The 26,527-nt window shown below is 37.2% G+C and overlaps 1 protein-coding gene across 2 annotated transcripts in view; it reads right to left on the bottom strand.

Moving 5' to 3' along the window:
- The window catches only part of CLINT1 (clathrin interactor 1), a 57,831-nt gene continuing 43,956 nt past the window's right edge, over window positions 12,653-26,527 (bottom strand). The window contains exons 9-12 of one of the 2 annotated variants that reach the window (XM_021076894.1): window positions 20,488-20,562; window positions 16,869-17,161; window positions 15,613-15,763; window positions 12,653-14,379 (exon numbers count right to left, since the gene is read on the bottom strand). In XM_021076894.1, the coding sequence (XP_020932553.1) occupies window positions 14,033-14,379; window positions 15,613-15,763; window positions 16,869-17,161; window positions 20,488-20,562 (866 nt within the window). In that variant the 3' untranslated portion in view covers window positions 12,653-14,032. Of the gene's footprint in view, window positions 14,380-15,612; window positions 15,818-16,868; window positions 17,162-20,487; window positions 20,563-26,527 lie in introns of both variants that reach the window. The other variant, XM_021076893.1, reaches the window with a different exon arrangement.

The following is a 26,527-nucleotide window of genomic DNA, read 5'->3' as shown; positions in this document are numbered from 1 at the left end:
AGACCAAGGTGAGAAAATGGAACCTGATCAAGGGCTGCACATCAAGGTAAGGTGAACAGAAATCCAAAATGAGCCAAATGACACTTCCTAAAAATTAAACATGGAATTATTACATGATCCAACATTTCACTTCTGAGAATATATCTAACAATTGAAAGCAGGGCCTCGAACAGGTATTTTTGCTCCCATGTTCAAAGCAGCATTCCTCACAATAACCGGTAACTGGAAACAGTTTATGTTTAATTCACAGATGAGTGGATAAACCAAATGTGTTATGTATACACAATGGAATATTATTCAGCCTTAAAAGGGGTGAAATTCTGGGAGTTCCCATTGTAGCGCAGCAGAACGAATCTGATAAGTATCCATGAGGATGCAGGTTTCATCCCTGGTCTCGCTGAGTGGGTCAGGGATCCAGCATTACTCTGAGTTGTGGTGCCGGTTAGATGCAGCTTGGATCTCATGTTGCTGTGGCTGTGGCACAGGCTAGCAGCTGCAGCTCCAACTCCACCCCTAGCTTGGAAACTTCCATGTGCTAAAAAAGAAGACAGAGGGAGTTCCCTTCATGGCTCAGTGGTTAATGAACCCAACTAGGATCCATGAGGATGTGGGTTTGATCCCTGGCCTTGCTCAGTGAGTTAAGGATCTGGCATTGCCATGAGCTGTGGTCGAAGAGGTGGCAATGCCAGATCCTTAACCCACTGATCGAGGCCAGGGATCAAACCCGCATCCTCATGGGTACTAGTCAGGTTTGTTACTGCCAAGCCATGACGGGAACTCCCTTGAGGGTCTCATTTAGATGGGTTATCAATACTTGACTCACTGCCTGCAGAGGGAGTGAGGGGTTCCCTTAGAGGGACCCAGCAGTTCCTAGGTCACCTGCAGACACACGGAAGTTTCATTCTAAAGAGTTTCCAGTTCACTCCAAGTCCATCTTGCACTTAGTTGATCCTGATATTTCCTGCCTTTCCCATCTGGAAAAGACTCCTTTGTTTTAAAAGAGTCTTGGCAAATGTATGCTTTAGTGAAACAGAATGAAAGACATTTTTGAAACACAGACATTGTAAGCCTCAAATTAGGCACTCAGGAGAAAGAAGTGGTACATCAGAAGCATGGCCAGTAGTTTGGGGAGAGTGTTGGCACAAGTGTAGAGCTACAAAGGCATGAGTAGATAACAGTTGACTGTTAACCTCCCAAACTCAATTCAATGTGACAGTGACACTTCACAGCACATTGCATCCAATCTCATTTGAAGCTGACAAAGATTGTTTCTGCTTTACATCTATTGGTTTATTAATGGACTACAGCCTTTTAAGCAGATGCATATTCATTAGGTAGCCAGCTGTTAGGAGGTTCCCAGATGTCGAATCTAACTCTGTCTTGGAACATTTTTTTTTCCTTATCATGAAACAAAGTAATTGAGGCCTTATTAAAGAACCAGTTAATTACTAAAGAGATACCTTATGGCACCCTTTTTTATCATTCAAATTTGAGAGCTCTCGGGACATCTAAAAATTTTGGTGAAGAGAGAGTATTTAAGAGCCAACATTTATTATATAATTAAAATATGTATAGACAGATTGTACATGTGGAGATATACATGCATGTCCAGGTTGGAGGAGTTAAAAGTAAGTGAAACATTTTGAACAACTGAAAAATTTCAGCCACAATATCCTTTCCTTAGTTCATTATAGGAATTAGGTCCAAAGGACAACATTGAGAAACCTAGTAAATTAATTAATATTAAAGTTACTTTAATATTTCTTTTATCTGATCTTACCACTTTCCTGTAAAGATGACTTAAAAAAATGGGTCAGTTAATAAAAAAAAAATGGGTCAGTTATGCCTCAAACTTAATTTTCTATTTTCATTAAAGCTACTTTTTTCCTATCAAAAGTAATGTAGTTCAATTAATGGCAATCAAACTAGGGTTTTCAAATTGCCAAGAATTTCTAAATACCCTTTATAACAGTCTCTTAATTTCAAATGCATTCTTAAAGCCATATATTTAATTCTCCCTTCACATTTACTGGTTTCAATACCATGTTTTACATCTAATTGTTTTTTGTATCCCATAACTGCTTGTTGTGGATATAGATAGTTTTACTACTTTTATCTTTTGTGTGTGGATGATTTCCTACCTTTACTGTATGTTTGCCTTTACCAGTGCATGTTCTCATTTGCAGTTTTCCTGTTTCTAGTTGTGGGCTTTTCTTTCCTGCCTAGGGAAGTTCCTGTAGTATTTGTTGTAAAGCTGGCTTGGCGATGCTGAATTCTCTTAGTTTTTGCTTGTTTGTGATGCTTTTGATTTCTCCTTTGACTGTGAATGAGAGCCTTGATAGGTAGAGTGTTCTTGGTTGTAGGTTTTTCCCTTTCATCAGTTTACATATATCATGCCACTCCCTTCTGGCTTGTAGAGTTTCTGCTGAGAAATCGGCTGATAGCCTAATGGGGCTTACCTTTTATGTTATTTGATGCATTTCTCTTTCTGCTTTTAATATTCTTTAATTTTCATGATTGTGATTACAATGTGTCTTGGTGTATCTCTGGGGTTTTATCTTGGTTTATCAGTGTTTCTCTTTGGGTTTATCCTGTATGGGACTTGTTTTGCTTCCTGGACTTGAGTGTTTTCTGTCCCTGATTAGGGAAGTTTTCAGCTATTATCTATTCACATATTTTTCTCAGGCCCTTTATCTCTTTCTTCTCCTTCTGCAACCCTTATAATGTGAATATTAATGTGCTTATTGTCCCAGAAGCCTCTTTTTTTTTTCACTCTTTTTTTTTCTGTTCAGTGGGAATAATTTCCACTACTCTGAATTCCAGCTCACTGATCTATTCCTCTGTATCTTTTAGGATACTATTGCTTCTTTCTAGTATATTTTTCATTTCAGTTATTGTATTCTTCATCTCTGTTTGGTTGCTCTTTATATTTTCTAACTCTTTGTTAAACACTTCTAACTTCTCTGGCATCTGTTCTCTTCCTGAATTCTTTGATCATCTTTACTCAGAATTCTTTCTCAGGTAGGTTGCCTATCTCTACCTCACTTACCTCTTCTGGAGTTTTGTCTTGTTCCTTCCCCTGGAACATGTTCCTCTGCCACCTCATTTTGTCTGAGTTGCTATTTGTATTTTTATGTATAAAGTAGGTTAGTTAAGTTCCCTGACCTTGGAGAAGTGGCCACTCTAGGAGGCATCCTGTGTATCCCAGCAGCACACGCCTCTCGTGTCACCCAAACCATATGCCCTGGGGATTCCCCCTACAAGGGCTGCATGGTCCTTCTGTTCTGGTGGCTGACTATGTGGATTTCTGGTAGGCTTGGTTGGCCCTATCTTGATTGGTTAATAGGCCCTGCTTGTGTGGATGCTACTGGCTGCTGTTTAATGGGACCTGGTCATGAGGTGGCTGGTAGAGAAACCCCAGGGGGCCCTGGGGCTAGTGCTGGCTTATTTTTGGGTGAAGTCAGGGTCCAAAAGATTCTGGAGCTGTTGCTCACCCAAAGGTGGGTGACGCAAGATCTGGACTACCAGAAGGCAGAGCTGGATCCTTGAGTCTGGCTGTAGGACCCAGGGATCCTAGACCTGGTGTCAGATCACTGGTGGCAGGGGCAGGGAAGGGGGCTGGCTCCTGACAGTTGGGTATGGGTTCGGGGGTGTCCCATAAGTTGTGTTGGCCTGCTGGTGGATAGGACCAGGGCCTAGCCACTCCCAGGGCAGGGTCTGACCTTCTGTGGGTGGGCTGGGTCCACAGGCTGTGAGATTGTGGTTTTCTTGTGTCTGGTGTCTGCTCCCTGGTAGGTGAGGCTAGTCCAGAGTCTTCTTCAAGCTTCCTGGAGGTGGGACTGTTGCCTGCCCACAGGTGAGTGGAACTGGGTCTTGGTCCTCTGGTGGGCAAGGGCATGCTTAGGGGTGGCTGTGAGTTCAGAAAGTCTTTAGGCAGCCTGTCTGCTGATGGGTGGTGCTTTGTCCTTGCCTAGATAGTTGTTTGGCTTGAGGCATCCCAGCAGTGGTACCTATAGGCTGTTGGGTTGGGCCAGTCTTAGTGTTAATGCGCTAAAGGGAGGATCTTTAGATGGTGGCTGCCAGCAGGAGTGTCCACACAGGAGAAGGAGCTCCTAAATATGGCTACTGCCAGTGTCCATGACCCCAGGGTGAGCTGCAGCTGCCCACCGCCCCCCCCCTTGTCCCCTTCCCATCTCTCTGAGAGACTCTTCAAGACCAGTAGGTAGTTTTGGCCCAGGTTCCTGTCAAATTATTGTATTTACCTTGGGTCCTGGTGCACGTGAGATTTTGCGTGCATCCTTTAAGAGTGAACTTTCTATTTCCACCCGTTCTGTGAAGCTCCTGAAATTAAGCTCCACTGGCCTTCAAAGCTAAATGCTCTGGGGCCTTGTCTTTCCCGTGCTGGCCCCCAGGCTAGGGAGCTGACATGGGGCTCAGTACTCTCACTGCTGTGGGAGAAACCTCTTCAGTATAATTATTCTCCAGTTTGTGCATTGCCCACCCAGGGATTCCGGATTTGATTATATTGTGAGCCCACCCCTCCTACCCAATTCATTGTGGATCTTTATGTCTTTAATTGTAAAAGATCTTTTTGGGTAGATTCTAGTCTTTTTATCATGGTTCTGCAGATAGTTGTGATTTGGTCTGCTCATGAGAGGAAGTAAGTAGGTCTTTCTACCCTCCATCTTGGCCCCTGAATGTTTCTAAGTGCCCTTGAAGAATCCTATTCTAAAGATATCAATTCAGATATTCCCTTAAGAACATCGTCAATCTGGAAATTCCATTTCTACTTTTATTTGATGACTGGGCATCTTAATTTAATTTCTCAAATGCAAGAATCACAGGAGGAAATAAAAAATTGCAAAGAGCACATAATCTATAGAAAACAGTACAGTGCTCTTTTTGAAATGGATTCATTCCCTAAACAAGCAATCCAGGGTCAACCAACTATACTGCAGCCTGCTCTGCTTTTGTTTGTTTTGTTTGTTTGATTTTGCTCTTTAGGGCTGCACCCACAGCATATGGAGGTTCCCAGGCTAGGAGTCGAATCAGAGCTACAGCTGCTGGCCTACACCACAGCCACCACAACACCAGATCCGAGCCGTGTCTGCAGCCTACACCACAGCTCACAGCAACACTGGGTCCTTAACCCACTGAGCAAGGCCAGGGATCAAACCTGCAACCCTATGGTTCTTAGTCGGATTTGTTTCCACTGTGCCACAATGGGAACTCCTCCAGCTTGCTCTTAATATGACTTTCCATCCCTTGAGGAGCCTTTGTGTTGCGCTAGTCCACACCTGCTGGAATTTTTTGCCTTTGAGATTTAGCTAATGTCTTATGCAAGTTTTATCACCATTTCTACAAAACAAACAAAAGGTTTACTCTGCAAAAGAGATCCATTTTTATTTACTCTGTGGCTTATCTCCTGCTGGTGACCTTTAGAAAATGTAAACAGATTTCATAAACTACTTAAAAAAATATTAGTTAACAGATATTTCCTTGCTGTCTTCTATGTGTAGAGCATTACATGGCATCTGGGATGATGTGATCAGAGATCAATGATATGCAAGAAAAAGCTGACAGTATATCTATATGGCATATACAGTCTTTATAAAATAAAAGGTCTGAAATGTTAATAGAGGAGTAATGAGGAATAGTGGAATGAAACTAGCCAAAGACCTATCCTGCAAGACACGGCTTCTCTGTTTTGCTCTCTTGGAGCCTGTTTCCTCATTTTTAAAACAGGGGGATACTAACTATTTTAGCTCCTTAGCTTAGGGCTATTATGAATATCAAGGAGGAAAAGAATGTGGATCCACTATGTAAACTAATATGCAAATACAAATGACTATTTGAAATGCTCAACTTGTCTTTAGAAATATCCCTTAGATATAAAAATAATCTTATCTTTCACATATAAATACTCTTAATGTATTTCTGGTCCAAGAGTAAATATCAAACTATTACCATGCTGTTTTCCAACTCAAGCCAAGTTTTAAAGTGAGCCCTGTGACAACCATGGCAATGAAAGCAAGGCAGGCCTTTAGAATATATCATCTCTGGTGGCCATAGTCCCCTAAGGAACTTTTGAGAAGGCTGAAATAATTACTTAGCTCAGCACCCAAAGCATCGATTATTACCATGTCCTAGCTTTGTCTCTAATCCCACTCCATTTACATCAAGCTCGAGACACATCTACTAGGTGTTTTTTCTCCACTTGGAGTTTTTACATGTGCAGTTCACATAGCTGGGTGGCCCCTTCTCACATTCTTTACATCTCACAGATGAGCAAACACTGGGAGGAAAACGTGGGTGGGGTGCTCTGCTGTGGTGGCGCCTCACCGCACTGCAGTCTTGTTTCCTAGTTGGGAGGGTCTGGACTGTCTACATTTCTATCATGTATGTTTTGGGATTGTTTTCCTCGATTTAATTTTTGATTATCAAGAAGTGAAATATCATGAAAAAAATCTAGTCTACTACCTAATATTTTAGCTGCATTTTAGAAGATACTGTCCAATAAAGCTGCCTTATAAATTACCGGACACAAAAGGTCATATCTTCAACACTTCATTCTTTAACAAAAGCTGACTTTGTGACTACTCTATGCATTTTTCCAAAATGAAGCTCTTTTGACATGGGAGGGAATTCCACCTAGGATTTCCTGCCCCCACCCCCGACCTGCCATGATAAAAACTCTGGCAAACATACCTGCTGAAGGCTGACCATGGTGATCAGTTACTGGAAATATGTTTTGAGGACACCGCATAATAGTCTTTGCAAAGCTACTTTTGGTTATTTGGTTTCTGACACCTTGTTCTGTATTTATCAGGTCATTGTTCCATAGGGAGTGAAGGGAGCTGATGTATCTAAAGACAGAGCTTGCTCTTATGATTTCACGAAGAAGCGGGGAACCTTGATCTTGGGGATCAAATTTGTCTAGGATTCATAAGGAACACTAATAAATGTGGGTGCACTATTTCTCCAGCCTTCTGTGAACACAGTATACAAAGTGGCCAGGGCCCCTTGCAAACAAGAGGCCTTTAGGTTTGACCCACTTTATTCTCAAAGGATAGAAAAAGAGGTTCAAAAGGTTTACAATTCCATGAGCACTTAACCCAGTCTCTCAACCTAAGCTCTCCTATAAAACCTGAAGTGGGTAAGAAATTTACTCTTCATAATTATAATAGCTAGTACATAAACATGATGTATCAGAAGAATCTTAAAAACTGAGCAAAAGCTATGATGGCACCAATTTTTAATATTCTGGGTCCAGAGAGCAGCTACTTATGACAGGCATTTTACTTGTGACTGAAGTGAAAGGCAAAACTAAATTCTTTGTATCTCAAGCAGATCACCTTATAAATAGGATAAATCAAGTAAATGGATACACAGTTACTGGGAAATACTTACCAGCTAATTCTCAGCAGACAGTAAGCAGTTTCTCAAGTATGGCCTGAGGACCACTAGGGAGCCCTGAGACCCATTCAGGGGGCCTCTGAGGTTCTACCTTTTCTAACCACATGTTCCTAAGGCTGGATTTGTTTCATGTATTTCCACCAAAACAACATGGCACAGGAGCCTGAGTGCAGAAGCAAGTAAAGAGAATCCCGTTATATTGTCTCGTCAGGTTTTGAGAAATGGGAAACAATACCATTCTTCTCACAAATTTTTATTTCAGAAAACAAGTTTTAATAAAATTGTAATTTGGCAGGTAATGAGTTGCTACTATAAAACCAATTAATGTTTTTAAAGTTTGTTTTTATTTCAAATACAGTAAATATTGATAAATATGGCCCACATAAAGAAAAGCTCTTTGTGGTTCTCATTAATTTTTAATGGCATTATGGAGTCGAGGTCAGACTGCTCTGTATACCAACTCTAAGCAATTTTGTCTCATTATGAAGTGGAAGAATGTGCTTGAGGATTTAAAGAACACAGGTGCAAGACAGACGGTTAAGAAAAATCAAGTGGAAAAGAAATGTAGGGTTTCATCGTCTAGGATTCAGTTATTTAAAGTAATGACACATTTTAAAGGGTAACAAATGAAAACGGTTTGCCTATCAGTACTTTTAAATCCTTCCAAAATCCCTCGGAAGCCAAGTATTTGACTTGGTTGCATGCTGATTCCCTACCCACTGGGGGAGGCCACGGCAGCGGGAAGGTGCCAGGAGCTTCTCATCATGTCTTTGAGAACAGTGCACTAGCAAGGCTGCCATTATCACAGAAGGAAGACACAAGAATTGGTCTTAATGAGTTAAAAGTAAACAGAAAATCCTCTTTAATGCATTTTTTTTTCTTTTTTTAGTCTTTATATTGGATTGCTTCTCTGGCTATTAGAAGAATAACAAGATCTAAGTCAACAAAACTGCAAGAAGTCTATAGAAAAACTGAGATCTCTACTACTTCTGAGAGCTGAGAACATTCTAATGTGGGTTGCTTGTGTGGCAAATCAAAGAGCTCACTTTCACAGTTCTCTACCTCACATCTGCACTAATGCGGTAAGTGGGAGTCCATACATTCACCAAACAGCTCACTTACAATTTCCTGCTGGATTTCCCTTAGCATTTTAATTATCCAGTGTGTCCAGATTTTTAAGTTCATTTTATGTCTTTTTAGAGCTGCACCCACAGCATATAGAGGTTCCCAGGCTAGGGGCTGAATCAAGCTGTAGCCGCTGGTCTACACCACAGCCACAGCAATGCCAGATCTAAGCCACATCTGTGACCTACGCCACAGCTCACGGCAGTGCTGGAGTGAGGCCAGGGATTGAACCTGTCTGTGTCCTCATGGATACTAGTCAGATTCATTTCCACTGAGCCAGATGGGAACTCCCTTAAGTTCATTTTAAAACAAATGTATTCAGGTGCAGAAAAGTCAGATGAATGGATCAAGGGGTCACACAGCTAGGGGTTAAAACGAGATTAGATCTGTCTGCTTTCAAGTCCGTGTTCTTTCCACAATAAAGTGCTGTCTCCCAAGAGAGCTGACACACAAAGCCAGTTTACTTGAGAAATCTACTTACCATAATGTATGTTCTATGTTTAGACAGTTAGATTTTACTGTTTCATAAGTATTTGAGAAGAAAAAAGTTATTAGCCCTTCTCTCCAAATATAAGTAACTATAGCCCTCATCTTATTAATGACTAGCTCCTAAACAATAGCATTATAGGTATCATTCAGGCAACTTATTTTAAACAAAAAAGTAAATATCCAAAGTACTATACAAGAACACTATGTACATTTATGGTTCCTGAAGATCACATCAGAGAAGTAAAAAAGTTTCAAGAGGGAAAAAGTGAATCTGAACTGGCAATAGAGATTCATATATCCTATGTAACCTGCTAAGAAGTAACTAATTCTCCCTCTCCCACAATACTAGGCAAATTAAAAATAGATACAATAGGAGTTTCTGTTGTGGCTGAGTGGTTAAGAATCCGACTAGTATCCATGAAGATGTGGGTTCAAACCCTGGTCTTGCTCAGTGGGTTAAGGATCTGGCATTGCTGCAAGCTGTGGTGTGTGTCACAGACGCAGCTCAGATCTTGCATTGCTGTTGCTGTGGTGTAGGCCAGCAGCTGCAGCTCCAACTGGACACGTGCTGCAGGTGTGGCCCTAGGGAAGGAAAAAAACAAAAACAAAAAAAACCAAAAAAAAGCCCATATACAACAGAGAAACTGCTGAAAAGTAAAAAGGGAAAGAGGTATAGGATGGACAAAAGGGAGTCCTACATATCAGTAAAGAGTATTTTCTTGCCAACTACAAATTTTGTTAATTGTTCTGGATTTGTGTTTGTATGTCTTTTTTTCTCCCTTTCCTCTTTTCGTTTCTTGTGATTTGATGACTGTTTTTAGTTTTCCATTTGGATTGCCTCTTCTTTTGTGTATATGTATACATCCAGCGTAGATTTCTAGTTTGTGGTTACCATTAAGTTTGAATATAGCAGTCTCTACATATACAAGACTGATAGGTTTTAAGTCGCTGATCTCTTAATTTCAAATACATTTCCAGTATCCTGCATTTGCACTGTCATGATTGCTGGTTTCCATATTTTTGTGTGTGGATGATTTCCTGCCTTTACTGTGTTTGATTTTACCGATGAGCTTTCCCATTTGCAACTTGCTTTTTTTCTAGTTGTGGCCTTTTCCTTCCCACCTAGAGACGTTCCTTTAGCACTTAGTGTAAGGCTGGTTTGTGCTAAATTCTCTCCCCTTTTGCTTGTCTGAAAGGCTTTCGATTTCTACATCGAGTATGAATGAGAGCCTTGCTGCGTAATTTTGGTTGTAGGTTTTTTTCCCTTTCCTTTTACATATATCATGCCGCTCCCTTCTGGCCTTCAGTTCTGCTGAAGAGGTCAGCTAATAGCCTTATGGGAATTCCTTTGTGTTACTGTTGCTTTTCCCTAGTTGATTTTAATATTTTCTCTTTAATTTTTGTCCAGTTGATTAATACGTGTCTTGGCATGTTCTTCCTTGGGTTAATAGTGTGGGACAACTCACTGTGCTTCCTGGACTTACGTGTTTCCTTTCCCATGTTAGGGAAATTCTGGGCTATTATCTCTTCACGTATTTTCTCAGGCCCTTTCTTCTCCTTCTGGAACTCCAATAATGTAATAATGGCACAGAAGTCCAATTTCTTTCCATTCTTTTTCTTGCTTCTGTTCTGTGGCAGTGGTTGCCACCAGTCTATCTTCCAGCTCGTTTGTCTGTTCTTTTGCCTCATTTACTCTGCTGTTGATTCCTTCCAGTGTATTTTTTAAGTTATTGTATTCTTCATCTCCTTGTTCTTTAAATCTTCTAGCGCTTTGTTAAACATTTATTCTCTTCTCCATCTCTGCCTCCATTCTTCTTCTGAGACCTTGGATCATCTCTACTATCATTATTGTGGATTCTTTTTCTGGCAGACTGCCTATCTCCACGTCACTTACTTGTTCTTCCAGGGTTTTATCTTGTTCTTTTGTCCGGAACATACTTCTCTGATGTCTCTTTTTGTTTAACTTTGTGTTCTTAGTCTGTTCCACAGGCTGAAGGATTATAGTCCCCCTTGCTCTGGTGTTTGCCCCCTGGTTGGTCCCAGGGGCTTGTGCAGGCTTCCTGGTGGGAGGAACTGATGTCTGCCCACTGGTGGATAGAGCTGGGTCTTGTCCCTCTGGTGGGCAGGACTTGTCAAGTGTAAGTTTAGAGGCCGCTGTGGGCTCAAGAAAACTTTAGGCAACTTGTCTGCTGATGGGTGGGACCAGGTCTGAGTGCCAAAATGGCAACCTCCAGGAGTGCTCATGCCAAGTATTCTGAGACCTGCGCCACCAGTGTTGCTGGCTCCACAGTGACCTAAAGCTGACCTCTGCCTCCCAAGGATACCCTCCAAGACCTGCAGGTAGGTCTGGCCCAGGCTCCTGTGAAGTCACTGCTTTGCCCTGGGTCCCAGTACACATAAACCTTGTATGTCCCCTGCAAGAATGAAGTTTCTGTTTCCCCCAGTCCTGTGGAGCTCCTGCACTAAGCCCCAAATGCTCTGAGGGCTCCTGGTGATGCCAAACTCCCGGTGTGGGGAGCCTGACTTGGGGTCAGAACTTTCACTCCAATGGGAAAACCTCTGTGATGTAATTATTTTCTAGTTTGTGGGTGTCCACTTGGCATGTATGGGATTTGACTATATAGGTGGAGGTGCTCCTTCTACCATCTTGTGTGGCTGCTTCTTTGGGTGTAGAGTATGTTTTTTGGTAGGTTCCAGTCTTTTCTGTCAATGGTTGTTCAGCATATTTGTGATTCAGATGTTTTCATGAGAGGAGGTTGAGGAGGTGAGCTTAAGTCTTTCTACTCCACCATCTGGTCTCCTCTCCCTTCCCACCAACTCCAAATTATTCTGGGGTAGTCAGACCTTTCTTTAAGTATCACTTAGTAACTAACCCCTTCAGAGACAAATCAGCAGACTGAATGGACCCCAGATCAGGCAATCCTTGTCTTCCTCTTTCATAGGCTCTGAAACAAAGAATACTGTAAGATAGCAAATTGTATGTTGAGGTGCAGTCACAACTGAGGCAGGGGCTCCCTTCTGTCCTCAGAGATACAACACTGGAAGAAGGCATAATACAAAACATGCTTTAGCGTTTTATTAGAAACAAAATATTTATTTCCTTTTGAGAACCATGTATGTCTGAGAAGATGCTGCTTTACCTCTCAATGTGAAGAGAAAGTTCATTTAAGACTACTTTTAAGTACCAGTGAAGATATTCTCCACGCTGCCACTAGAGCCTGGCTTGATTGCTCTGAAGTAACAACACTTGAAAGCTCCTATTCTCTGAAACTAATTTAAACACATTGAATTGTTGAAAGATTAAAAACCACAGTCAGCTAATTACACACTCTCTCATCTCTTATTCAGCAAATGAATCACTTTTCATTACCGCTTAGCTGAAGTACATGAATTTCTGCCTAATTAGAAATGTTGTAGATGGAACATTAGCAAGAATGGAGTGGGTCAGGGTATCTTTGCTGCTTCATTTTTAATTCCTAACAGTAGAGTCTGATAGGAAAGAATAGAGAAGTCGTTAACTAATTTTAAATTATTTATAAAACTTACTTTGCCCAAATTATAATTATTTTTTCTCCAAACGGTCTCAAATGTCTAACATAATGAAAGAAAAAGCAGTTCAACATTGATTTTAATGAACATTTTAATGTTACGTATAACAGAACTTTATGAATACAATGGAAACAAAGTTTTATCAATTTAATAAAAAAAAATCAACACAAAGTAGGGGAGGTAATAATTTGATACCTATATTATAGTATTTATTTTAAAAAATATTCCCAGCTTGAGGTTGAAACAATTAATTTTGCATTCCAAACTCTAGAATCATGATTTTCATGTGAGCTTAATGCAGAATTACAGCAGGAAAACAAAAATATTTTAATTAATTTCCTTTATTTTCCATTAAATCAATAAAATCTTTGACTGCCACAGGTCTCCTTTAATAATATATATTTAACCCCTCTCTATTGGAACCATATTGCTAATGCCATATTATATACACTCAAAACCAAAACAAAAACTGTATAAAATGTAAAAGCCAACATCGTTGAGTTCTAACATTTATATTTAACTTAAGGTTCTGATGGATGTTTACCTTTTCAATTTTTTTTAAAAGACACCAAACAAAAGAAAAATAAATATTTTTCACTTTCGAATGTTCCTGTTACATGGTGGCTACAGGAATAAACACGGAAGGAAGCCTTGCCAAGTTAATCAGTGCAAAGTGTAAATGATGACTGCTAAAAACAAAAATACTGGAGGTTTTTTCTTTTAAAGGAAACCATACAGCAGTCTTGAGAAAAAAAATCTTTCCTAGTTCTGCAAAGAATAATTATAGCAGAAGATATGGGAAAAGTCCCATAGCTGTCACCAATTGCTTAAAGAGGTTCTGTTACAATAAAAATTTGGATAGATAGTATAATAGCAGTGTTGCTGGAACATTAGCAAAAGTATATACATTCCAGTTACCTTTGATTTAGCCATAATCACATATGTATGCCTTTTTTTGGACAAAAATATATATTTTTATAAAAAACTGATCATCCAACTTTAATGATTTCATATATGGACTCAAAAGTGGTAGTAAAAGGAACAGACCCAATTGTGACAAGGCGATTCAGGGACAGAAAAATCAAGTTCCTCAGGAAAAGAAAAACGTATAAAATTAGAGATTCCAACACATTTATTCAGCCCTCTTCTAGTCTTTCCACAAATTATGATATTAAAATGGGCTCTTCAATTTATAAAGGCTTTCAATGATCTTACCACCCCATTTGTGATCTAGTCTCACTGGGAAAAATGATTCTGACTGCCTCATCTGAAGTGCCCTTGCCTGGCCATCTGAAATACTAGATACTTTGCTTTTATAAAACCGCCTTTTTGGTTCTTAATACAGGCTTATTTTAATTGACAAAAGAAAGGGGAGTTGATTAGCATTTTCCATCCCAACATCACCTATCCACACCACTAAAATCCTTCATTCAATCTGCTCCTTTACAATCTCTCATTTGCTAAAGTTGGCGAAATTTGCAAAGGCATCTTGTTTGGGTTGTGCAGTTCCAGAAGTCATGGCTAAGTTGGGCATGCCCATTCCCACTGTGCCTGTCAGGCCCATCCCAGCAGCTGACATCCCTATGTTCATGTTCATGCCCATCATGCTCTGGTTCATCATCGGACTATTTCCAAGAGGGGCCATTCCCATGGTGCCAGTCATTACAGTGGGCATGCTCATAGGCATGGGTCCCCCCATCAAAGGGTTAGTTTGGGGCCGGACAGGAAGCATGTTTGATGGAGAATTGAGGTTTACAGCTCCAAAACTTTGGGTCATCACATTCATAGGCTGTTGCATATCTACCAGAAGAAAAGAGGAGACAAAAGAACTTTACCACACTGAATTCTTAGATCCATAGAGCAGGAAATAATATAATCCTCCTAATCATCAATACTTGTAAATGCCAACAGAATTACTTTATAGTGAGTTTATAAAAGAAGGCAACTAAGTTGTATTGTTTACGCTTGAGAAATATTCAGTGGCTGTTAGCTCTGGTTTCCTAAAGATGTGGAAACAGTAGACCAGGGGAAAACATCGGGCACTTTAAAAATCATTCTTGTAGAATCTATTATTGAATCTGACTTAACAAACTGTCAAGAGCTACTGTGTATCAAAAACCTTAAAAAGTTTATATCCTTTGACTTACTCTATTTTTAGAACATTATATTAAGGAAGAAAATCACATGTATAAAGATTTATACAAAGCCATGAAGTTATTTATAATAGCAAAAGGCTGGAAACAATTGAAATAACCAACAAGAGAGGAACTGTACACTGATATGATGGATAATTATAAAGATCTCAAAATTGCATTTTCTTAAAGAATATTTTACACAGGGAAAACAATGCTGAATGAGAACTGCAAGAAACAAAATATATACTGAATGAACTCAGTATTAAAAATGTGTTTAGAGAAGACAAAAAAAATGAATGGTGATTACCCCTGGATTATAGAATTCAGATGAATTTTTTGTTTCTGGGACATATTTACCTGTATTAAAAAATTTTTCTACAACAAAACTTTTTGTCTTTTTAAGGCCACACCTGTGGCATATGAAAGTTCCCAGGCTAGGGGTCAAATTGGAGCTGTAGCTACTGGCCTATGCCACAGCCACAGCCACAGCGGATCTGGGCCATGTCTGCGATCCACACCACAGTTCACAACGCTGGATCCTTAACCCACTGAGGAGGGCCAGGGATCGAACCCGTGCCCTCATGGTTAATAGTTGGGTTTTTACCATTGAGCCACAGAGAACTCCTACCATAAATGTTTTTATTTGAGTCATCAGGCTCCCCAAACTTAGCACAGTACAATAAATATTATCATGCCAAGAGTAACATACAAAGCAATTCACTGTGCCAGCAAGGATATCAGGTATTATGTAAAAAAAAAAAATCTTAAGTGAACACCCCGTCACCTTCAATACAGTTTGTGCTATGTATTTTATTTCATAGCTTGAAGCAGACCTGCATAAGAGTAAAGGATTACAAGTACACACACAAAAAAATGGGGTATCTTAATGGTAACTTACTCTGTTGCTGAATCATTGTATTGAGTGATGGCTGCTGGGGTTTGGAAGGCTGCATACCAGGTAGTAAGTTGTCTAGGCTGATGTTTACACTGGGATCAGACCAAGTAGAGGGCAGGGTTTTGCTGACTGATTTCTGGACCATATCTGTATTCTGATTATAGAGAGGATTAGGCTTCTGCAGCACTGTGCTAACATTTTGCAAAGGCTGGAAAATAGAAAAATGCTCTAAAAGTTAAAGCACCTGCTCTATTAAGATTATCAGATGGCACTTTAGTCACACAGTAACTCCAAAACATATACCAGACTTGGTAATAAACTCCTGAAGCCAAAAAGAACTGTAAATGTTCTATGCTAAGATCTTCATTATCATTATGCACAGAACCACCGTGTGTGACAAGGACAAAAAAAGGGAAAGAAACAGAAGAGGAATAATAAAAAATGTACCAATGTGAAGAATCACAACACAGTTACATAAAGAATAAACAGGCTTGGGCTTGTTCAGTTCAATTTAATGGTATTTGTGTGGTTTTCATGTCCTTTTTCTTAACGTTAGGTCTAATATCTGTTATACAGGTCAGTCACCTTTCTGAGTCTTTCTTCCTTTATCCTAATACCCAAAAGAGGAGAATCTATACATTAAAATGAATAATTAGTACCATAAACAAATATCCTGAGTAGCCTGAGTCAAAAACAAAAGTAAATAGCACAACTCAGGCACATATATTCTAACCCTGCACTAATTTGAAATCCTAAACTAGTATTAGGTAATTTTAGATTTAATTATAAAAAGGGTGACACAGAAAGTTCCTATTAAGTTGTTTATGAAAATGTGAGTTGAAAGATAAGCCTATATAAACATTATATAAGGTAGAGCAGACCCAGAATAGTGAAAAACATTTCATTATTTTAAAGAATAATTTTCTGTATTAGCAATGTATCTCTGTTCCTTCTTAAAAACAATTTTAAACTATTAAATACCAATTTACTTATTAATTCAGTAAATTTTTAGCATATACCTTGTCTGTGCAAGGCATCACACTTAACTTTTGCAAAGACTGCAAGATGGGTGAGAAGGCCTTGCCCTGGAGAACCCAAATGACTAAACCAGGGCAAAGGGCATAAGGTAAATGCAATGTGCAAAAGTAATCTATGCATCACTTGTTCATTTTTCTGTTTTATGCTAATCAGCCATTATATTAGTTAGAGCACTTCAAAGATTATGAATCACAATTTCCAAAGGAGGCAGGCCAACTTACCTGTGATCTTGACATGGGCAAACCCAGCCCTACAGTATTAGTGCTCATCATAGAGAAATTCATACTCTGGGAAGATGTCATGGTTGCCTGGGATGAGCCCATAAGATCAAATAGTTCTGAAGAATTTGAGGAACCTGGAGGTGGGCCTAGAGCTGGTTGTGAGCCACTGACAAGTTCTACAACTGGCTGTGAGGCACTGCCAAAGAGCTCGCCACTGGCAGCAACAGGGCCTGATGGGGCTTGGTTGAAGGCACTCCAGTCACCAAAGTCTCCGTTCCCACTTGTTGGTGTTACTAAGAAAAACAATTTTAAGTGTAAGAAAGTTTCTGAAATGCACAAAACAAATACGACAATCTACCAACTGAAACAAATTAGAGCTGATCTGCGTCCATCCAGATTAACATCTGCAGGTACCGTCTCCATCTGGACGTTATTCTTTTATGAATATTCCACAAATGCTAACAAGGTGGCAAAAGAAAAAAAACTTCCACATGTAAAGTAAAATTCATCTTTTGGCATTGGCAGGTCTGAGGTAACACATTAAAAATTACAATTAAAACTTCCCTTCAACCTAATGTTGCATATCAAATATGTTTCTACCTAACAAATATGAACTAGCTTGAGACCCCTCCCCCAAAAAACAAGAAGAAAACTCTAAACTGGTTAAATTTTTTGCTGTGAGATCCAGAACCCTCATGCAAAAAATAACTCAGTAAAATCAGAGAATTCAATCCCTTCTTTTCATTCGTTATTTGGAAAACTTCAAAGAGGAATCAAACTACGATTTATACTAACGCAAGTAAATAAAACCCCAAATTCATTAAAAAAAAAAACCTCAATAAAATTAAGAATAATAGGATTAGTAAATTTCTGTAAGAAGTTCTCACCCATTTAGCCACGCTTCCATTGACAACACAAGGGCTGCAGACAGCCATGATATGTAACCTTAGTATATTGCTTGCTTCAAATGAGACTGTTCAATCTAAGTAAAAAGTCTTAAGAGGGGAACACATGCTAGTATTTTAAGAAAGAAACAAAATATTTTATAATTACTTCAGTGTAATTATAACAAGTTTGAGAATTAATACATTTAATAATATAAAAATTGATAAAGGTTAATAGACTGAAGTATTTAAGAAAATGGATATTGTATCTTAATGGCTGTGTGTAACCCTTAACCTTTCCTGTGACCTACTTTAAAAAGCTAAGTTGTGAAGATTAAATAACTTAATATACTGTAAGTGCCATTTAAGGTTTGTTATTTATTGTTCCTCTGGATTAACTGTGAAAAGACAGGGGAGAGCCAAACCATCACATTTTCTTTCCTTTAAGTATGCCATATAAAAGTGTAAGTCAAGCTTCTTAAATTCTGCATAAATAATAACTATTTGGAATAAAATAAATAGGAAGGCTAGTGACATTAAATTTTTTTTTAAAACTAGGCTATACTAAGTAAGTAAACCTTTTTAAAGGACAAATAGATAAATATGAATTAATAGTAGTTGAGAAAAAGCAAAGAGGAAGAAAGAACTACATATAAAGTGTCATCTGAAAGTGAACAGTATGTATTTCTAAATTAACACCATTTCTTTGTACTCCATGTTCTCTTACAACTTGGAAATGCATTTGGTCTAGCCTAAAAGGTAAACCACTGTAAAATTCATTATGCTAAATATCAAAAGAGAATAATAACATTAGGTCTTTAAAATTATATTCTTCTATTAACCATATCATAATGTAAGCACCCTCAAAGGAGAAAATAATTCACTTAGAAACCCCAAGCTCTACCAATAACTTAATGTAAGAACTGGGCTAATATTCGTTACCTCAGGATTTTGCTAAAACATATCTTTGATCTTTACAAAAAAGAGTGAATTAAAGAGTTCAATTAGTTCTCTATATTAAACAATTTAAACTAATTTAAGGAAGACTGCTGGATAAAGGTAAACTTCATGCTGGTTTTCTATTTGCTTGATCTATAAAAGAGACTAAGAATGGAAACTGGGGCAAAAAGTGTTGCCCCATCTGCAAACTTTATCTAAGATGATTAATCACGTGGGGAAGAGATTTCTAGTGAGGCATATATTGTTCAGAAATGATTAATCATTGTTGCAACAGTTTCAGCCCCATGCGTAATGGTGATAGGTTATATTAATCACATGCATATAGATGAAGCGATGTATCACTTAGCAACATTAACATATTTGAATTATTTGCATACAGGCAACTTTATACACATAAAAACTTTGAGAATTACACAGGCTGTAAAATTAGGGCAATATTTATTTTCTACTTAGATTTGCCTGAAGTAAGGTATTAACCCTTAGAAGGCATAACCATATTGCTAAAATGAAGTAGTTCATCACTACACAATTCTGGTTTCTAGGAGATACTTTGAATTTACACAAGTTGTCCAAGTTACCCAAATTACATTAAAACCTATGCATCTCCCTTCCTAAAACCTCACAAACCTAGATAGTACTAAATGTAAATTTTAATCCAATAATGGGGATAGGTAATTCTACTTGAAATAAGACTAATTCATTTCAATTATATCTTTCCTCCTTCCCTTACCTCATGTTTATGATCTTCATAGTTAAACTTTTTATATTTTATCTCAAACTTCAGAATGACCACACTTTATATTAAAAGACACTTAATAATGAACTTAGACCCTACTCTACATACTTCTGTAGGCATTACTTTATCCGTATGAAGAACTATGACTACTCTATATGAAGAACAAGTAGCATTATTCCCAATTTTAGAAAGGTGGAGGCTCAGAGGCTTTCAGAAAGTTAAATGGCAACCATAGTATATGGCAATGGGGTTAAGATAAAAATATTAATAAAGTAAGGGAAAGATACAGCCCTTCACACCAATCCTTTATGTTTAAGCCTATATTCTACTTAGATGGAAGCTTTTCCCCCTTTTTAATTTTTTTTAAAAAAAATGAGGGTATAATTGACATATGACATTATATTAGTTTCAAGTAGACAACATAATGAGTCAATTTTCACAAATTTTACAAATATTGTGATCACAACAAATCTAGGGTATTTTTAAATTTCTAATTTAACATGGAATGAGGAAGGTTTTTTGTTTTTTTTTTGCCTGAGTTTCAACTGCTCACTATTTAAGCTATGTCAAAGTGAAGCTCAGTTTTTCATAGAAATTCTCTTAAGATATCCAAGTTACAAAGAAATGGATTTTAGTAAGATAATCTCCCCAGTTCCAATGTCCTTGAATTTCATTCATGAAAATCATATCATAAGCTAAACATAACCCATAATATTCTAGATGCCCGAGTGAGATTTATACTTCTTCACAATCCCTACCCATTTACTCACCCCTCCCTCTCAAAAACTAAACAAGAGTTACCTGTGAGTGAGCACAGTTTTATTTAGGTATACTGAGTAGTTTACAACCAACTAATTCATTTGGAAAATTTAAAGATACTGGCCAAATAAAGTACTTTTGTGAATAAGTTCTCTGGGAATTAGGAATTATAAATACTCCAAATAGAAAAATGACAAAAAGAAGCTGATTGAGCAGGGGGTGGGGGGAAAAGAGTTGTTATTTTCACTGCCCCTAGATTTCTGGCCAAATTGTATCATACCTTGGGAAGGGAAATTGCCTGATGCAGCAGCTGAACCAAAGTCAGCAAATCCTCCAAATAAATCAGCTGATCCTCCTAGAAATTAAGTTTGAGGAAAAAGTTAAACTGTTAGAACCATGCAGAAATTCCTGCCAAAAATTTTTAACCTGAATCCAACCACGAGGAATGTAATCAAACAAATACAAATTGAGGGACATTCTCAAGACTCTTCAGAAAAAGTCATCATAAAACACAAAAGAGTAGGACTATTTCAGATTAAAGAAGCCTAAAGAAAAATGAGAAGTAAATGAAAAGTGTTATCTCTGACTGGACTCTGGATATTTAAAAAAGTGCTATCCTGAAATAACATAATTGAGACACAAGGGAAATGTGAATATGGTCTGTATATTATACAATACTGTCTTTATGTTAAATTTCCTAAGTATGATAATGATATTGTGATTATAAGGGAGAATGTTCTTGTTGTAAGGAAATACACACTGAAGTATTTTAGGGGCAAAATGTCATGATGTTTGCAATTCTCAAATGTACAAAATAAATCAATGAAGAACTAGAGAAAAAAAGGTGGCAAATTTTCTGGAGTTTGAAATTTATTAAAAAAAGAAAACAAAAAAACCTTGAGGTTGTTCTGCATAAAAAGCAGTTTTAATAGCTACAGGAAGAATGCAATGATTTAGTTGGACTTTTCTCCCCTATTGTTTACATGCAAATACTTGCATTTTTAATACTTAAAAAAAATAGTAGCTTTTTGCTACTTCCAGACTGGTATTTTTAAAGGGGTGAGATTCAAATTATAAGGCTGTAGATTAATCTGTGTGCATTAATATCACATTTCTCATACAAATTTTCATTTGTAAACACTACATGAATATCTGCTTTTATCTACAATTTGAACAGTCACATTATGTTAAATTTTATATTCCACTTCTGCCCAATTCAGTTATCAGTGAAAGAGCAATAGCCAAAGGATCTAAAACCTTAAATAGTTGTCTTTATTTTTGTTTGTCCTTAAAGATTTCACCTCTTGAGAGTCACAACCTTAGAAATTTAGAACGGCAGTTCAATTATAGTGCTTTTAGTGTTATGTGAACATTATATAGGTTACATCACAGCTGCTTAGCCTGCAGTGCTTAGAAACTAGCCAGGTGGGACTGGAACATCTGGGCTGCACTCAAACACCACCAGGGACAGCTTCCAACATCTGGTGCCATTTCTGAATTGTCTTATCGCTGCAAGACATTCTGCCCCATCTGCTACACTCAACTGGGTTAATTAAACTAGAACCATCTCCCCTTCTTAATAAACGGCCAGCAGTAATAAAAGGAACAAATCAGTTTCAGATACATGTATACTTGGTATTTCTTTTTAAGGCATATTTACTGTAGGCTATCAGGCATAACGAATTCCTCATTCCTTCCCCTTACTACAGATGCACATATTCACATATCGCCTCACTTACCATGAACTAACTTCCACCAAGGCCAAGGTTCTCTACTCCTACCAACAACTACAGCTCATAGGTCTACTCTCGCTTCATCCAAAGGAAAATATCACAGTGATTTGTTTCTCTCTTTTTTAAAGATACATACATCATGATAAATGTGACAAGGCATATAAAACATCAATGAGCTACATTTTTAAACTATATAAAAAAAGCGCATGTATTAATAAAACCTAGTGTAGTTCCTGCTTAATATTCCTAAGTTTGTCTTCTGCAATATTCCTTCATGTTAAAAATACTGATTGAAGTATTCTGTTAGGTAAGGGAATGATAGTTAATATTTTATTATAACATTCAGGGATTTGAAAATTGGGGATTATTTTCATTTTATTCATCCAAGGAGTGCATAAATATCATCATGTAGTTTATTATGCCAAACAAGTTACAGATTTTCAAATCTTATATACAGTCTGGGCTACAAAGAAAATACATGCTGTGGAGAAAAGCGCTGAATACTGTGAAACACATCTTCAAAGTGAGTGACGTATTTTTATCATATCCCAAATATGATATTTCAAATAATTATCTATTTTAGTTATCCTATTGCTCTACCTTCTAACACCTAAATTCAAATTATGCTATGTCCATAACTTGTCTATAGTAAATACTCTTCTCTCCATCTGTGCTGCAGGGAGTTTAATTTCAAACATAACTAGTTTAAAAATACTGGAAGTGGAGTTCCCCTGTGGTTCAGTGGGTTGAGGAGCCACCAATGTCACTGTAGCAGCTTGAGTCGCTGCTATGGCGATGGGTTCAATCCTTGACCCAGGAACATGCCACAAATGCAGCCAAGGTGGGCGGCGGGGGTGTTAATGCATGTCTAAAAAGATTTGCACACAAATGTTCTTAGCAGCTTTATTCTTAGTGGTCCAAATTGGAAACACCTTAGTTATCCACAAACCGTAATACAATGGTTTACTACTCGGCAGTAAAAAGGAACACATTTCTGATATACACAACAACATGAATGAATCTCAAAAAAAAAAAAAAATACTGGAAGTCAAAAAGTGGAAACATACACATAAGTACTGTACAAAAAGAAGCTACCTTTCATTAAAAAGGACTTCTCCATCTTTTGGTGTGCCATAGATTATGCTTCTACTTATGTTTTATACGGTGTGATCTTCAACCTTGGAAGCCAGCTCAGAAATTAAAAATCTCTTTATTTCATTTAGGCAAAGTTTCTTCCTCTTAGGAGGGACTAGCCACACCTATATACATGATGTTATTCATATCAGTGTCTTAAATTTAACAAATTTTCTACACTTAAGCATTTTTCCATATAACTTCTAAGGGAATTTAATTAAAGAGTCTACCAAAAAACTGCTGCATGTGGAAGACTGCTAAATTTCACAACAAGAGTTATCCTTCAAGATTCCCACATGAGAGCTGTCATTATAAATGAACTATTTCCATCTGCCTTTTCAGGGCAGCAAGGAGGTTATTTACAATCACCAGCTGGGAACATGTATTATCCACGGCAATACTGTGAACAGGGAAAATACAGCTGAACTACACAGTACTTTAACAAACGGAAATTCTCTTCAACAAAGAATTTAATCTAGATTACATTATGAAAAACTGTTGCATGAAGAATTCTAAAAAAAAAAAAAAAAAATTTAAATGACAAAATGCAAAAAAACCTGTAAATAGATGACAAAGAAGTAATATAAATGTTTTTTAAAAATCAGCAAGGCTAAACAGCCCCTCCCTGCACTACCCCCCCAAAAGGACAAAGGACATGAACAGACAAGTTACAACTGGCATATAAAAAAAAAGCATGAAAAGTATTCACACTCAGTCACCAAGCATGTGCAAAATAAAATGAAATACTATTTTCTCTTTACCAAAATGGAAGGTTTTGAAAGTTGCTATTCACTACTATTGTTAGAGAGAAGTTTAGGAACAAAACTTGATGTCCAAAACATAAGAGGCCGACTAGTCAAGTAAATTACAGCATATTTACACAATGGTTAAGATTATAAAGCAATTAAAAGGTGTGAAAAATACCAACTATCACAAGGAAATGGCAATGAAATTTTTAGGTGAAAAAGAGTTTACAAAAAAATATAATAATTATAAAATCCTTATCTAAAAGTCTGAAAAAGATGCGCAACATAATAAATACTTAAGTAAGTATACTGACTGATTATAAAGAACACGTAAAAAAAGATGCTTCACCAACTTTATTAATACTTAACTTTATGCATCTAAGTTACAGTGCATCACTTTTTCCCATAAAATTAGTAAATTTGGCTTAAACTAGAGACAAATCCCATTAAAATTCTGATCTATAAGTTGGTTTGTAACAACCAATAACTCAAGGTGGTTCATAATACATGTAAATATCTCAACTACCTTTAGTGGTTACTGGGTACAGGACAACAAGTTCAAATACAAGTGTAATGAACATCCTGGATTTGATATGCTTTAATTTAAAAAAAAATTCTGAAGTTAAAAAAATTCAAAACACACTGCAAGTCTTTATGATTTTGTATTTTCTCCTCAACCTCTTTCTTTGTAGTAGTATCTTAATCAAGATCTAAACTCCTTAATTACAAAAGGGACAAAGGAGACAAGGTGTAAACTTTTAAGATATACTAAAAATGAAATAGAATGGGTTTTGGCATTGAAATTTTAACTGCCTTATTTTCTAAATACTTCAAATTATTATTTATTTTTAAAAATGTTTACTTAGAAACATACTATATGTAAAAGTCACCAAAATATCACCTGTATACAGATTTTAAAAGAATATCACCAGAGTGGGACATTTATCAAGACAGTCTCAAGTAAATCTTGATGACTGTGTTTCACCTGTGTTTTTTTTTTAAACTTAGTTGACACTCTACAATGATTTTACCACATATACTTCTGAATATGCTAATAAGAAGGATGTAACAACATATAAAAAAAGAAAATAAGAGCATTTTCTCCAAGGAGACATTTATCTGGTGAGTGATACAAAAGTCCTATCTGCTTAGGTTTACAGTTCATGCCCACATTACTTGCCTGATGGCGCTATTATAAACATAGGCACATCTGGTAAACGACACCCAGATGGCATACCAAATAGCAAAGTTAATATGGTAGATTCATAGACTATCTCACACGTAGGTGTACTAAAGATTTAATATCGAATTTTTTTCCCACTTCTGAATTCAATTTAAAATATATTGCTAAAATATTTAAATAGAGATTCAGGGTAAAGAAATGTTACTTATTAGAGGGAGTTCTACACAAACTGGTTAAATGAACTGTTTCAAATAGGAGAGGACTTTAAAAAATAATTATGATGTCAACCCACATTTGGTTGGTTTTTAGAAAATATTAAGATAAAAAAATTAAGGCAAGAAATCTTCCAGATTTCATTCAGACTTTGTCTCAATTACTGTATTAATATTAATTGCTACTTCTATTTAATTAGTCAATCTACTGTTTGTACTAGAGAAGAAAACCACTCAAAGGTTTCTTGCCAAGCAAAGGAAGCAAGTTGGTATTTAATAATTCTCTCTGTTCAAAGCAATCTTAGCAACACCAAGGAAAAAAGTTAGATTCACTCATCTACCCTTCCTAGTTAATTCTTCTCTGATTGCTCCATTAAAACTTTCCACAGATGCATGAAAGGGGCTCTTTAATATTTCATGCCACGAAGTCCAAAATAGTTGATACTCTGTGACACTAAGACTGTATTATATGACTACATGCTAACTACCAGTTAATACTACACTTAAAATCCTCAACATACAAAAAGACAGCACATAAATTTTTAAACAACTAATGTAGTTGCTTGTAACCTTGGGCATGACAGTTCAATAGTTTAAAGAATAATTTTAGGAACAGTTACAGTTACAGAGAAAAGGGAGTGGGAATTGAAGATCTCAGAAACTGAGTTGAACCATATGCCCTACTAATTTCACACCCAGTGAAATTAATTTTATGATAGCAGGCAGGAAAAAGGAGAAAATAATAGAAGACTTTAATTACATGTATTAAACTATCAATAAGTAATTTCATCATAAACATCCACTTAAACATTAATGTAAATTTTAAAACAATTTAGTTTTGAAAAATCATTATCCACAACTAGAAACAATAGATTTACTCTGACATTATTTAAACGCCAATCTCGCCATTTACATTTTAAGGTGAAATAAACTTTAAACAAAGTTTGGGAAAGACTGTCTTTAGATTCAAGTTGTATTTCTTAAGCTGTTTTGACTCACAGTACAGTTTATTAGGACTCCATAATCACCAAATGCAATCTAAGATTATCAATTTTCTTAAAAACAATTTATAGGGAATTAATAAAATCCAGTACACATTAGAAATCAAGCAAAGAAATCACTAATTCTCTCTGTGAGAAAATCTTGGTGAAATCTTTTGCTGCAGCCCTCTTAAAATACATCAGGTATGCAGTTACACTTTGACAGAATGCCTCTCTCCTCGGAAGCACCCCGCATGTTGTAACTATTTGCCACTCTTTGATTAATGATTACTTCCTCCACTTGACCTTCCCATGAGGGCAAGAACAGTTTT

Source organism: Sus scrofa, chromosome 16, assembly GCF_000003025.6.
Source record: "Sus scrofa isolate TJ Tabasco breed Duroc chromosome 16, Sscrofa11.1, whole genome shotgun sequence".
NCBI classification, from domain to species: Eukaryota; Metazoa; Chordata; class Mammalia; order Artiodactyla; family Suidae; genus Sus; species Sus scrofa.
The sequence above is the reverse complement of the archived record's forward strand: the minus strand, read 5'-3'. Positions and strand labels throughout refer to the sequence as shown.